At 41.8% G+C, this 15,370-nt stretch overlaps 1 protein-coding gene across 1 annotated transcript in view; it reads left to right on the forward strand.

Annotated features, from left to right (window-relative positions):
* TGS1 (trimethylguanosine synthase 1) overlaps positions 1-14,720 on the forward strand; it is a 30,080-nt gene extending 15,360 nt beyond the window's left edge. The window contains exons 11-13 of the mRNA XM_086609287.1: positions 1,686-1,902; positions 3,011-3,089; positions 14,561-14,720. Of these exons, the coding sequence (XP_086465413.1) occupies positions 1,686-1,902; positions 3,011-3,089; positions 14,561-14,677 (413 nt within the window). The 3' untranslated portion in view covers positions 14,678-14,720. The remainder of the gene's footprint in view (positions 1-1,685; positions 1,903-3,010; positions 3,090-14,560) is intronic.
* The last annotated feature ends 650 nt before the right edge of the window (positions 14,721-15,370 follow it).

Below are 15,370 nucleotides of genomic sequence, written 5' to 3' on the forward strand. Positions count from 1 at the left end.
CCCTTGACCAGTTTGGTCGCCCTTCTTTGGACTCGCTCCAGGAGCTCAATATCTCTCTTAAAGCGAGGGGCCCAAAACTGGACACAATATTCCAGGTGCGGCCTCACCAGTGCCGAGTACAGGGGCAGGATCACTTCCCTGCTCCTGCTGGTCACACTATTCTTGATACACGCCAGTATCCCATTGGCCTTTTTGGCCACCTGGGCACACTGCTGGCTCATATCAAGCCGGTAGTCAACCAAGACCCCCAGGTCCTTCTCCGCCAGGCAGCTCTCCAGCCACTCCTCCCCGAGCCTATAGCGATGCTTGGGGTTTTTATACCCCAAGTGAAGGACTCTGCACTTGGCCTTATTAAAGCTCATGCCATTGGCCTCAGCCCAACGATCCAGTCTGTTCAAATCCCTCTGAAGGGCCTCCCTACCCTCGAGCAGATCGACACAGCCTCCCAGCTTGGTGTCGTCCGCAAATTTACTGAGGGTACATTCAATCCCCTCATCCAGGTCATTGATAAAGATGTTAAACAGAACTGGACCCAGCACTGAGCCCTGGGGAACCCCACTGGTGACCGACCTCCAGCCGGATTTAGCCCCATTTACCACCACTCTTTGGGCCCGGCCATCCAGCCAGTTTTTAACCCAAAGGCGGGTGTGCCTATCCAGGCCAGCAGTTATCAGTTTCTCAACCAGAACACTATGAGAAACTGTATCAAAGGCTTTACTGAGGTCTAGGAAAACTACATCCACAGCCCTTCCCTCGTCAACCAGGCGGGTCACCCTGTCATAGAAGGTGATCAGGTTTGATTGGCAAGACCTGCCTTTCATAAACCCATGTTGACTGGGCCTGATCACCCGGTTAACCTGTATGTGCTCATTAATAGCACTCAAGATAACCTGTTCCATGACTTTGCCCGTCACCGAGGTCAGACTGACAGGCCTGTAGTTCCCCGGATCCTCCTTCCGCCCTTTTTGTAAATGGGGGTAACATCCGCCAGCCTCCAGTCCAGCGGAACTTCCCCAGTGAGCCAAGACTGCCCAAAGATAATGGACAGGGGTTTGGCAATGACATCCGCCAGCTCTCTCAGGACTCTCGGGTGGATACCATCAGGCCCCATAGACTTGTGGGCATCCAGCCGAAGGAAACTTCGGTACATTTCAGTACAATGTGATCAGCCACAAATAAATGTTTGTCTTTAACAAAGAAAAAGAGTAAGTGTCTAATTGACATCGTTTAAACTGTCAGGCTCCTGCCAAGATTGAAGCAAGGACTTTCTCTCTTAGGGGGATAGCCTTACCTGTCCACCTCTTGAGCTGAGGTGGAGGATTGCCCTGGTAGTAGATGTATGACTCCTAAAAGCTAAAGCTTCCCAGTTCTGCAAGGATAGCTGAGCCTTCCCAGTCTTGGCTACGTAGCTTCCCTTGCTGGTTCGTAAATGCAGCGGATCTGCTCTTGGTGGAACTCTGCTTCTGCCACACAAGGACAAGTTCCTCCTTGGTGAGGAACTGTAGCTTCATGTCTACCGTGACCTACAAAACTGAAGTAATCACTTACGGTGCAACCGTGTGTTGTAGATGTGACTTGTATGTGGTGGCTGCAGGACACCTTCCTTCTGAAATGTCATTTTGGTGGTCAGGTGGCACTCACAGTTCACGTTGACCTGTGCGTTGGTGCTCTCTTTTTATTTGCAGTGATCGCTATTGACATTGATCCTGAGAAGCTCAGTCTGGCACGCAACAACGCCGAGGTGTACGGCGTGGCGGATCGGATAGAATTCGTGTGCGGAGACTTCATGGTGTTGGCTGCTGACCTGAAAGCAGACGTCGTGTTCCTCAGCCCACCCTGGGGAGGGCCTGACTACGCCACTGCCGAAATCTTCGATATACAAACCATGATTTGCCCAGATGGATATCCTTTCAAAGTTATGCATTGTTGTGATTTTCAATTGTTCAGGAATAGTTTTCTCTATTTCTTCTCCTCTTTCTCTTGACCTGGGCTTTGCATATGTAATTGACTGATTGAGGACGGTATGACCAGCAGCTGAAGTCCTAGATATGCTGCATTTATTTAGTCCTCCTCCCCCAGCCTCAGCTATAAGACTTTGACCACCTAAAGTGAAATATTTTTATTATAATTTTTATTTTAAAAAAGTCATAAAGAGTTATTCTTAAAAGTAAGAAATCCTTTAGAGAATTATAGTAGCTTCTTAACTTGAAGCATTAATTCAGCAGTTTTAACTCCTTTGTATTATTTTATTAAAATACCCTGAAGTAATCAAATAGTCATGTGGTTTGTGTATGTAGGTAATGATTAGTTATGTGAGCTATGACTTTGTCATTAATTCCACTTTTTAATTGATTTGTAAAAAATATATCTTATTTCAAATATCTTACTCAAACTATTCTCAGTCATAGCACTTGCCTATGACTTGAGAAATCACAGAAGAGTGCAAGCAAAATACTAACCCTTTTTAATTAATGTATTAAATTCCATACTAACTTATTAACAGTGTTATTGAGCACTCATTCAGCTGGGAAGGTATTAGTGTAATAGCTTCATCAAATACGAAGTGTGGTGGGTTTTTTTTCCTGAAAAAATAATGTCAGTTGTTACCTTTTTGGCTAAAATGTAGCCATATTTGTAAGAGTAAGGAAACTCTACAAAAGAGTAAGAGAGGAGACTCTACAAAATGGATTAGAAAACAAATATCAAACCAATGTACTAGCTATAAACTACACAAATTTCTCAAATAGTTCTCTGTAGTTCAGTTAAGTTTTCTTAAAAAGTGAGATGTTTAGGGGTTGTTTTTCTTCTACTTTCTAGGGCAATAATGGTGAAATAGAGGTTCTGCATTTAGGCAATACTGATTTCTGCATTTCAGAAGAGTATCTAACTCACACACCCAGAAAACTAACTGTAATTTAATTGCATAGTAAGTGAATTTGGAACATGCTTTCAAAAGAAATTAATATAAAGCAACTTCTCCTTCCTGGTTTTTTCCTTTATTGGCTTCTACATTTGAAATTTTCAGGCTTTCCAAGAAGATCACCAACAACATTGTGTATTTTCTACCTCGGAATGCTGACATTGACCAGGTGCGTTACTGGATGAGAGCTTGGTAATCACAAAAAGCTCAACTGGCTTAGGACATAGTTGGTATAAGCACAAACTTAAGACTTCTACGTCCGTTCAGCTGAATGTGGGGGGGTGGTTTGTTTTGAGTTTAGACCTTACATTAAGTGATTTCTGTGTCTACAGTACTTTTGATATATTTAGAAATGGGAATAGTAGATTATTTCCATGATTTTGTTACTGTTCCTTCATAAAGCAACAGATCAGAGGTTCTTATAGAAGATCCAGAGCCAGTAGTTTTTGAGTGCCAGACAGATACATCATTATAAAAGAAAAAAAAAAAAAGGGAATTTAATCAGCTCATAGTATCTGATAAGTTGCTGAGTCCTAAATTTTTGTGACTTTCAGTTTATGAAGGAGTTGCAGGAGATCACTGTACAGCCTGCAATCACTGCTATCAATGACTAGTAGATAGAGACAAATGTCATGCCACCAGAGGTGGTACTGATGCTGTCCACACAATTGTGTGGTTCTGTATGGGCTGCTTGTATTGCAGTGGTTAGATAGTTAATGCATCACTGCCTTCATAAACACACAATTTGTTTCACTGGTGTGGGTTTTTTTGTATTAGAGATTTTGGTTAGAATTTTGTTTTTTAAGTAATTAGATGACTGTAACAATTCCCCTGAGTGTCTGGTTTAGTTTCCTCTGTGTATTTTCTATGTTAATTACGTCTTGTAGCTTTTTGCAAAGAAGGGAGCAGCTAGATGTTCTCATTTGCAACATGCCGTAGAACTTTCCAGGATTACTTCCTGCTTTTCCAAAAGTTGTGTCTGACTTAGAGCAGGCAGGGTCTTAAGCCACACGGTGGCTTGCAGGATTGTTGGTGAGAAACACGCTAATATTCACATGGCCTCAGTACTGGCTAACTATGAGCCCGTGCTATGCATAGCATCATTTGTAATGCAGGTGATGATTCAGTTGCGTTTTACATTTCACGCTGGTGAAATATCAAAGTGGTTTATGTATCTTTGAACAGGGACCTTAATTTTAGGCAGAGTTTCTCTAGTTTCAACTTCTAACCCCACTGCATTTTGTCAGATGTTTCATTCCCACAATGAAGAATGATCTTACCAGGTTTCTGCTTTGCTCATGATCACTTTTTACTGGATTTATAAATGGGCAAAGGCATTTAAATTTCACTTATGTTCCCACAAAAATATCTAAGAGTACAGGCCTGCACCTGTAGATTCCTACAGATTAGCTCAGCACCTCTATGTGATTGGGTTAGGTGTCTTGCCACCTCCACATCTTGGTCCAGTTGGCTCTGAATGTTGTTGGTGTGCTCTAAGTGTTCCTTGATGTACATGCACAGGTCTGCCTTTACACAAATGGCTGAAAAGTAACTGCTGTTGCTCAAAACCATGGCTTTGTGGTCACAGCTTAGCTGTTAAAAGCACGTGGCTGTAGACCTGGGTTCAGTTCGATCGTGCAGGCTGCTCTCAGGAAGAGAAATCAACTCCTTTTGCCTCTCTCTAGAGATTGTGCCAGTATAAGGAAAAAAAAAACACACTAAAGGCTGATGATCTAAGAGCAGGGAAAGAGAATGTGATTCTAGCCCACTGTTTAGGGAAGCGTGGCCTTAATCCTGCGTGGACAGAGCTATGTCAAACCTGACCATCCTAAACGTGACATTAATGGATACTCTGGTCTGTCGGAGACTGATTATGGGTTAGACTGCCATCCTCTCTGGCTGTACTTAATAATGGAGTTTCTGAATCTACTGCCACTACACTTCCAGAGCTGTGATTCTCCAGGAAAAAAAAGATGATTTATCATTGAAGTTCCTTAATGGTTAGTGTAGACAGTTGGCTTCTCAGTTTGCTCATGGTATTGCCCACAGTGCTCACCCATCTTACTTTTCTCATGGACCAGGTAGAGCGGCTTCTGCTGCAACAACGGCCTTGGCAAGGGCCTCTGGACACCACTGCTAGAGTGTGGTGATGTAGCTTGGCTTATGAAGGTAGTCCATAAACCAGGGCCTAGAAAAGCTTGATGAAGTAAATCTTAAACATTCTTTGCAGGAGATTAATACCCGAAAACTGAGTAACTTGGATAAGGCAATATTTGCTGAACAGATTATCCGATGCCTTAGGTCTGAATGGAAACTTGAAAACCTAAGTTTGATTTGTGACAACATTGCTCCGACATGCAAGATTTGCCTCTTCATGTTCTCAGAAGTTAACTCTGTATGTATGTATTTATGTATGTAAGGCTTTCAGAGATTGCTTAGCTCCTAGAATAGGTGGTCTAACATGCTTAACGTGTAAGGTGGCAGTTGTTAAAACTTAAGTACTCTGCCTCTTGTCTCTTTTTGACTGGTCGAATCTACAACTGAGGTGTGCTTGTGTGCTTCGTCAATTAAAATTGACTCAGCAGCTGACTAAATTGCAGGTGCAAACCTTGGGGAAGATGTTTATGCTGACTGTAAGCCAGTGTTATCAGTGCAAGTTTGCTTCTCTGACAATGCATCTCAAGCAGAAATGGAAATAAATGCCCAGCAGTTAGAAACACCCTTACAGTAAAAATACTATTTAACCTTTAGTTAGGTGGTGCAAATTTAGTGGAAAATATGTGCTGCTTCTTAGTTAGATAGCTAACATAGAATAGGGATCCTGCTGCTACTGACCTTGACCTAACCGTATCAGAGGACTTGGTGTTCATTGCCTTATTGGTAGACGAGACATCCAACCTTGTTTCACATGATTTTGTCGGAAAACCAGTGCTTATTATGTCTGCAGGCACGGCCTTTTCTGTGTAGAGTTTGTCTTGTAGAGAGAGATGGGGTTCTTTGAATTCCATTACAAAATTCACTGAGTGTAGATCGAAGAGGAGAAACGAACTTCTGTACTTCTGCCTTGAGAGGGAGCAGCGAACCAGTGAAATGTGGTTGGTGCGTTTACAAGAAATGTGACACATTTCCTTTAATTGCATCAAATCTTGTTTACAAGCATGTTCTTGTTAAAAAATTTGTAATGTATACAGGTCCATTTTTAGGTTGACTCAATCTTTCAAAATATTATTTCTAGTTAAGGAATTATTACATATATGTGTGTGCACATACAAAACATATCTTTTTATTAATAGTGCCTATTATGTAGCTCATGTGTGACATCCTTGTTGATACCCATCTCTTTGCAGGATCTTTACATCTGAGTCTTTTCCTTTTTTAAGTTTTTATCACATCCCTTAAAAAAAAAAAAAAGAAAAAAGAGGGGAAGTTGTGGAAACTGCCAGTTAGAAGTATATTAATACTGTTTCGTTTCTGGGGGGCTAAACTTGCATTTGACTGCCAATGGTGTTTTTGAAAAGCAAAACAAAAAAATTGACCTACTTAGAATTCCCGCAAAGTAGAAAAGAATTAGAAATCACTGTTTCAAATAGGTTTGCATATCAAAATTATACCCCAGCAAAATGAAACGAAGCATTTGATAAATATTTGGGTAGTTGAAAACTGTTCTTGCCTTCTATGAGAAGAATTAATGGTACTAATTTAAGCTAATAATAAAAAAAAAAAAAGAGAGAGAGTGAATATGCGTGCCTTGGCAAAATTGGAATGAAAATAAATTTCTTCCTCTTGCTCTGCTGTTGATTGACTCTGCTGGCAGCAGGGGGCCAGCAGTCAGGGAATGCTTAACCTTCCCCAGCATCTTTCCCCTTTTTGGCTGGTTCATTTCCTCCAGATCAAGGGGAAGAAAGGTGATACCTGCAGGAGAACCTACATTTAGGTTTTAATACTCCAGCAAAATGTAGCAGAGACCTCCACAACTGACTTGAGAAGTAAGCATGTTGAGACAGAACGATTCAATGTTTTTTATGAAGTGTTTAGCAAGGTGTGCTCTGCCTCGTTATGCAGCGCGGGAAGTGTGTACTCACTTCCAGGACCTGGACTCTGATCTCTTGCACAACCTGGTTTTTGTACCAGATGATAGTTCTGTACCTTAATACTTGCAGCAGAGGAGGAACCTGGGATTTGTTGCTATAAGACCTTCTTCCTAATGGTGGGATAGCTTCTTTTCACCTCGTTGCAGAAGGCATTCTCAACTACATAAGATACCAAGATGCGCCCTCTCGAGTGTTCACGTACTAACGTAGTGATGCTCCTGACTCTTCTTGTAAGCCGTGCGAGTGCTTCCGTTGAGGTATCATTCTCTTACTGGTGGTCAAAATAGAGTCAGGCTGCATGATGGCAAATTTTCAGGTAACATTTCAGTCTTTATGACCTTTATAGCAGAGCAAGCAAATCTATTAGAATAATATTGGTCTACCCTTAAGTCAAAATACAAGTGACTTTGCTAATTGAATCTGATTCTGAGAGTAGAATGCCTGATTATTATTCAACTTGAAAGTTACCTTTTTGAGTTAGAAAAGTTTTTGTCTATCCAAGATCCAGCCTGTGACAAAAGAAAAAGCAACACAATTGAGAAAGATTTGCTGGTGTCCAGAAGCTTTTCTCTCTGTGTAGGCGAATTGAAGCTTAAATACAGATGCCTAGAAGGGGTATGGCACTGTGGCTCTGCTCAGAGGGTTATAGCTGCCATGTTGTGAACTCACATCATGGACCTTACTAATTTGCTTTACAGTTTTTGCACTAGCAGGCTTCTTGTTGGTATGCAATATGAGAAAAGATCTAATTTTTAATTTTTTTAAAAAAATTGCCCCGAACTTTTCAAAAGTGGAATGACTGAAAAAAGCAGCCCCTCTTCAAAACTTAGGTCTACTTCACAATCCAATGTTGATGTAATTCCAGATTCATAAACAGGAAATGTTTTATTTATTGAAAATAATGCATTTTCCTGATAGAGTTGGTGTTAAACTTTTGCAAAATATCCCCTTTTTCAGCCAGCTATTTTTGGTCTTTATGATAGCGTAGGGTAACAGAGGGAGAGGAGCAATGCTACTTATTGAGTAATATATGTCAATTAATAATATTCTTTCTTTTAACTATTTTTGAGTAGTATTTCATCATAAAACCATCTATGAAGTTTTATACTTCATAAACATTTGGAGTAAATTCCTAACGTAAACATTATGGTTAAGAGAACTGTTGATTGCTGCTGTCCATGTCAACCATAATTCTGTAAATTTAATAGACCAAACAAAATACTTGTGTTTAAAATTACGAGCAGAAAGATGTAAGGGACAACACATTGTCAGGTTGATGGGGTTTTTTTAGATAACTACAGATAACTTACCGCTCAGTCTCTACAGGAGGAGTTTTTCCCCCGTCCTTAAAACTTCAGAGAGCGCTTCAAGAGTTTTAACTTAAGCCTATGTAAAGGAAAATCTGGTTCTTTTCACTTTCAGTCAAGACTGTTTTTTTTCGAACACTAGTCAAGACTGTAGAACTGCAGCCTGTGTTCTCCCTGACCACATCACTCTGATAAACAATTTTGAAAACTCTCTCATCTGTGTTCTTTGAACCTTGCTGAGAGGGGAAGCTGATCCAGCATTTGAGGAGCATAGGTCAGCTGGAGGAGCACGAGACAATGGGTGTACCTCGTGGGGATGCAACAGTAGCAGCACTGGGAGGACGCGCTGCATGAGGACAGCTGTGTGGTGAACCTGGTGCGACATTTCACAGATGCATGGGAGATCTGGTGGGAAGTGACGAATGCTGTGCACTAGCAAGGTATTCACAGCCATGTGTTACAGAATCATAGAATCATAGAATGGTTAGGGTTGGAAGGGACCTTAAAGATCATCTAGTTCCAACGCCCCTGCCATGGGCAGGGAAACCCTCCACTACACCAGGTTGCCCAAAGCACCATCCAACCTGGCCTTGAACACCTCCAGGGATGGGGCATCCACAACTTCTCTGGGCAACCTGTTCCACTGCCTCACCACCCTCAATGTAAAAAATTTCTTCCTTATATCTAATTGAAATCTCCCCTCTTTCAGTTTGAATCCATTGCCCCTTGTCCTATCACTACACGCCTTTGTAAAAAGTCCCTCTCCAGCTTTCCTGTAGGCCCCCTTTAGGTACTGGAAAGCTGCTATAAGATCACCCCGGAGCCTTCCCTTCTCCAGGCTGAACAGCCCCAACTCTCTCAGCCTGTCTTCATAGCAGAGGTGCTTCAGCCCTCGAATCATCTTCATGGCCCTCCTCTGGACTCGTTCCAGTAGCTCCATGTCCTTCTTATGTTGAGGACTCCAGAGCTGAACGCAGTATTCCAGGTGGGGTCTCACGAGAGCAGAGTAGAGGGGCAGAATCACTTCCCTCGACCTGCTGGCCACGCTTCTTTTGATGCAGCTCAGGATACGGTTGGATTTCTGGGCTGCCAGTGCACATTGCCGGCTCATGTTGAGCTTCTCATCCACCAGCACTCCCAAGTCCTTTTCCTCAGGGCTGCTCTCAATCCATTCTCCGCCCAGTCTGTACTTGTGCATGGGATTGCCCCGACCCATGTGCAGGACCTTGCACTTGGCCTTGTTGAACTTCATGAGGTTCTCACAGGCCCACCTCTCCAGCCTGTCAAGGTTCCTCTGGATGGCATCCCTCTTCTGTCTAGTTCTTCTGTCTATGTGGTGTTCTCCCACGATTCCTACTAGTTGACTGGTACTGTATAAACTGGAATCATAATGCAAATTGGCAGCCTCTCTCAGCTTCAGCTAGTGATTTATTTGTTACCAGCCAGATGTAGTTCTGTCCGTCATGAACTGACCTACCAGCAGTCTGCTTGGTGTTGTATAGGTTTGTAACACAGTCTCCCCTAGGAAGTTCTTACAGGCTGCATTTATTCAGTCAAGATACTGTGTTTTTAAAAACTGAAGCATGGTGGGAGGCACAGAAAGGTTTCTTTACTTCAGTCTTTATGCACTGTTAATTCTTTTTTTTTTTAAAAAAAGCAGTCACTTTTCAGACCTCTTCCTGCTTCTGTATTGAAAACTTTATGTGCATCTTTACTATTTGAAGATTTGATGACTGGTGTAAAACTTCATAAATTGGTTAGATTCCTGGGTTTGGGGTGGTTTGGATTTTTGAGGCGGGTGCTTGGATTTTTGTTGTTTGTAATAGCTATGCATAATTCAGTGAAATGTCACTGTTGTTGGAGCTTTTGCTGTCCTAAATGTTGGTGTCTCAGACCTGGCTTATATTCCAAATACTGCCAGGAGATACAAATTACCTTTTGTTCCTTGTCTAGTATGTAGAGTGATTCCCTGAGCCTAGAATTAAGCAAAGTGCTCTTGACACTAATAGTCATGCCAAGAATACACATCATGCAGGTACTTTTCTAATTTTTTTTTCTTGCCTTTGTTCCCACCTCATCTTTGTCACCCATTTTGGGAGAATCTAGAGTTAGACACTAAAGCCTCATTCTTGGCAAGTCTAGTGTATAGACAGGAAGATGCTTGCTGTGTTTCTGTTTTTTGAAAGTTCAGTTGTTACAAATGACTAGTCAATGAAGGGAGCGTAAAGATGGGTAAAGCTCACTTACTTAAATTCTATCTGGTGTCATTTCGAGAAAAGAAAATCATACCAAAGATATCAGTTTAATAAAAGAATATACAGTAACCTCCGTGAATTAAGATATTTGATGGGAGGCTGACTAGTAAAACTACCACTGGCCCCTTTCATTCAGCTATGATTTTGGATTGGAGACCTAGCCAAATGGCACCTGCTAAGCAATGTTATGTTTATTTAGGAGTAAATATAGCAATGAGCAAAGCAAGGTGTGACAGGCCAGGAGATAAATTCAGATAAATTTGATTGTGTTTTTAAGATGCTTAGTTGGCAGGTAAAAGGCTGTGGGTTAATGTGTTGTGCAGGCTGATAATTTCAAAGTGAATGTAATTGCTTTTAAGCAGCCTACTGTAAACTCACATCTGTTCTCTATCCTTGATAAAAGATAAAGCCAGAAGATACTCCCAGTGTACACCAAGCCAGAGTGGCACTTCTGGAATTCAGTCTTCCTAAAGTTCATAGCACTTGAATACTGAATTGTAATTTGCTAACCTCAAGTTAAAAAACAAAACAAAACCACACAAAAAAAAACAGCAAAAACCAAAACTCTTTGGCCTGTCGGAGAGTGGCAGCACCACTGTGGCAGTGGCATTATTTACCTGCAGACCTGTACATATTGAAAAATGCTGCCTGAGAACATTTTGGTTTATTATGTTCCGTGTAGAGAATACCATTGCTTTTTTTTCCAAGTGGGTTGAGGTTTTTTTTTTTTTTCTCCTAGCCTTTAGGTTAGTTGGGGGAGGATGAGGGTGTTCCTCTTTTTGTTAGTGTTCTGTGAAATGAAATGAATCACAGTGTCCTTGTATGACTGCTTATTAAGCCAAAAAGCTTGTATTTCTCATACCCTAGAAAAGTTTCTTGGAGGAGAGAAAAAATTACGATAGAGTCTTTTATCCACAGAGTAACCTTAGTTGGTGGCTGGAACAGATAGGAAGTTACTTTACTAAAGGAATTTCAATATGATTAAAAAAAAAATCCACAAACCTCCAAGGTTGGCAAGAAAACCTTCAAAAATGCACCTGAACAATATAAAGCAAGTTTGCACCTTAAGCAACTTGCGCTCCTGAAGTAATCTTCCATGTTCGTTTCCCTTTTCATGTTTCTTTTCTGATATCCCTTATTTTAAACTTGAGACCAAACTGCTGTCTGTGTTTTTAGTGCTCTGTGGCTGCATCTGTAGCTGTAGACTATTTCCATCAGCAGTCAGTGAACTGAAGGATGAAACACCCAGGTGACAGAGATGTGGGGAAGCGTTAACTGAAGCTGCATCCTTTGCCTCTGCCCAGGGAGGTGTGTGGCACGTACAGAATTACCCAGCGCTGCAAAGGAGGCAATATCTGCCCCTCTCAAGTACGTGGGTTTGGGATAAAGAACAAACCAGTATGAGGAGAGTCGCCAGCAGGGAATCGTGTTTGCACAAGAAAATGCAAAATAAACATATTTTGGACTCACCTGTTTTTTATTTTTTAAAGAAACTTAGCCTTTCCGTACTCACCATTGTAGTTTGCTTCAAAAACCGGGGATGCATGTTAGTATTTCTAAAAATAGGTGATCACCTTTTTCTCAAAGCATCATTCCTCAATCTGCTGTAGAGGGCGTCCCTCTGTCAAGCTGGCACATTTCCAGAGCTTGGTGTGCGGCAGCTTTCCCTTGTTAAGCTGTCAGGGTTGACTGAGCCCTTCCGAGGAAAACTTGGCAATTCCTACGTAATTAAATTTGCAACCTCCAGCAATTTACAAATAAGCATCGTCACAGAGGATTTGTATTTCTCTACTCGAATATTGGGCACGTCGAGGAGCGTGCGGCGCTGCATCCGGACCCTGCAGAGCTTACGCCTGTGTGCTCATTAGATTTTTGTCACTGTTGGGTTTATCAAATACTTTCAGTAGTCGTTTGAGATTAGTCTTGGTTACTCTGGATTTAACACTGAGAGACTAGACTCAGCGTATGTAACTTCTCGGATGTCCTTCGGTGGGTGCCACCCCTCAGCAGAGGAGCGGCATTTGCCTGTGTTACTGATGAAGCATTTTGCTTTACTTGGTCTTCTAAGAGAAATATTTAGTAGACACTTGTGTTTAATATCAGTGAATTAGGTGGACATCGATATGCTAATGACACAAATTGTGCCCTGAAAGCGGGAGTACTTAACCCTGAGATAATAATTTCAATATTTTTAAGTTGACTAATACAATTAATATTTTAAAATACTTAAACGACATTAGCTATAAAGTGCAAAGCCTGTAACCCTTTTTGGAAGGGACATTCCAGCTTTTTTCCATAATAAACTAAAAGTACAAACTTAACATCTTCCTAGAAAAAAAAAAATGGAACGCCCCACAGTTAACTGCTTTTAGGATTTCAAGTAAGAAAAGATAAGTTGTAAAATTAACATTCCTGATCACTTGCCAATTTTGAATTCTTGTGCTATTTATAAGTCAGCCAGCTTCTGCTTTTTTACTTAAGTGGCAGGTTCCTCTTTGACAAGAACGTAGAGATTTTTTTCCTATTACCATTAAATTGAAGGATGAAGAAACTTCACGATTTTGCTTTTGTCTGCAGAAACAAACAAAAGGTGAAAAGGGAGAAGAAAAAAAAAAAACAAAGTAAATGCTTGATTTAGATGTGTGGTCATTTTCTGGGCAAGTCAATAGAGGTTCAAAGTATAATTTAGATTAATCTGTTATTTCCTCTTGATAGTAGGCTGGTTTTTTACTTACAGTAAAATAGAGGAAGTTCAGTGTGTTTATATTTAAACCTGCACTACAGAGTCAAGTCTCAAAGGAGTTTAGAAGTGTTAATAATGCAACCTGAACTTTTAAGTTTCAGCTGCTAATATCACAGACTTCTTGGTTTAAAGATCAGCTGAAATCCTACTGCAGGGTTGTAGACCTTGGTCACTTTATGTCTACCTGGGAAGTTTCACTGCATAGGGTAGTAGTTTTTCTGCAGCAGGCAGGGAAAACAGCAGCGTGGAGCGGAGGAGGCTGTGGAGCAGAGACCCTCACTGCAGCACAGGTCGTGGGGTCTGCGATGGATGAAGGGGGGAAGCAGTCAATGCTCACTTTTGGTGTTCTCTTCCGTGTGTGCAGTCTGTCCTGGTGAGAAATCAGTAGCCTGTACCCTGTCGTCCCTCAGAGGGGTGGTACTAGGCATCGTGAGCAGGAACAGGAGAGGGGAGAGTATTGAGTGCTCCAGTCCAAAATGCAAAGTTCGCTGCAAAACGTTGTCTGTCTGTAACCATCAAGCATTAAAGCTGCACACCGGGCTCAGTCAACAGAGCGTGAACGGTGAAATTCTCACTCCAGTGGTCGTGAACATGAGAACTGGGACCAGCGCTGCCTGACGGGGCTCTCCCTGCCCGCAGCTACTCCGCTGCCGCAGCCTGACCCTCAGCGCTGCCCCACACTCCGACCCACACAATGGTGTCTTTTTTTGGTTGCAGTAGCAACAACAGAAAACTAACTTTTATGTGAGCTTCTCTGCCAGTTTGGGGTGTTGGGGTTGTTTCCTCCCACTTCAGTGCAAACTTTACGCTTCCTAATCCCAGGGTTTGGTTTTACTCTTCCCCCGAAACTGGGGATCTTGACACCTTCAAAGCACAGTTTACCACTTGCTTTGTGCTTTATCTGAGTGTCTCAAATGACAAGTACCCTGCGAACCAGAGTCTAGCATGTCTCACCTCAGCAAGGCATGTGAAATTATAAGTATTTATCATTAGTTCTGAAGTCCTCTTATTTTCATGGCTTGGGGTGAGGGGGTTTTTCAATCACGAGAAAACCACAAACCACTTCTGTGAGCAAAAGGAGACATGGGAAGAGGACCAGAGGCATTAGGTGCCAAGGAACACTGTCACCAGTATTAACAAAGCAAAGATATGTTTTATGTGACATTTCATGCGAATAAAAGGTTTGAGGTTTCGCCTCTTTTCCTGTGCATTGACTGATTTGCTTTTTCTTCTTTGTTTTTCAGGTGGCTTCCTTAGCAGGGCCAGGAGGGAAAGTTGAAATAGAACAAAATTTTCTCAATAACAAACTGAAGACAATAACAGCTTATTTTGGTGATCTAATAAGGCCTGACATCTCCTGAACTCAGTGTGGATTCTTCCAAACCCAGCCTCCCTGACTGCTGCTTTGCTTAAGATTTTGTACAGCTGGCTGGTCAAAAATGACTTAAAGCCATTTTCTGCTTTAGTTTCTGTTTACAGAAATTTGTTCTGTGTATTGCTACTGACAATAACGTTTTATAATAATTTTGACAAAATTGTAAACATAGAGGAGCTGTGAATGTAGGAAAAAAGATCTTTATAAAATGCAGTCTTGTGACGTTCAAGTCCAAGCAGTTGAAGGGGAGTTCAGGATTTCTTTGCAACTCTCGTGTGTGCTACTTTTGTACTTGCTCTGGTTTTGAGCATTCGGAGGGTCAAAAAGAATCACAGAATCACAGAATGTTAGGGATTGGAAGGGACCTCAAAGGATCATCTAGTCCAATCCCCCTGCCAGAGCAGGACCACCTAGATCAGATCACAGCCTAAAAGCTGCTGTGTGTCAAGACCTGCTCTCCGTGGTTGAGAAACAAAAGCGTCTGACCATCAGGTGGAACTAGAAGGTCAGGTCTATGTGACCAGAGGTTAACCGCAGTTCATCTCTCTGGCTCTCTGCTCCCTGGGAAACCTTTTCAGCTTTTCTTTATAGAATCCACACGTTCCTTATAAGGTCCATACATTTCTTACAGTGAGTGCTCTGGCTTGGTGCAGCACAGGGAGGGAGCGGGGCACATTTG

This window comes from Tauraco erythrolophus, chromosome 3 (genome assembly GCF_009769465.1).
Source record: "Tauraco erythrolophus isolate bTauEry1 chromosome 3, bTauEry1.pri, whole genome shotgun sequence".
NCBI lineage: Eukaryota > Metazoa > Chordata > Aves > Musophagiformes > Musophagidae > Tauraco > Tauraco erythrolophus.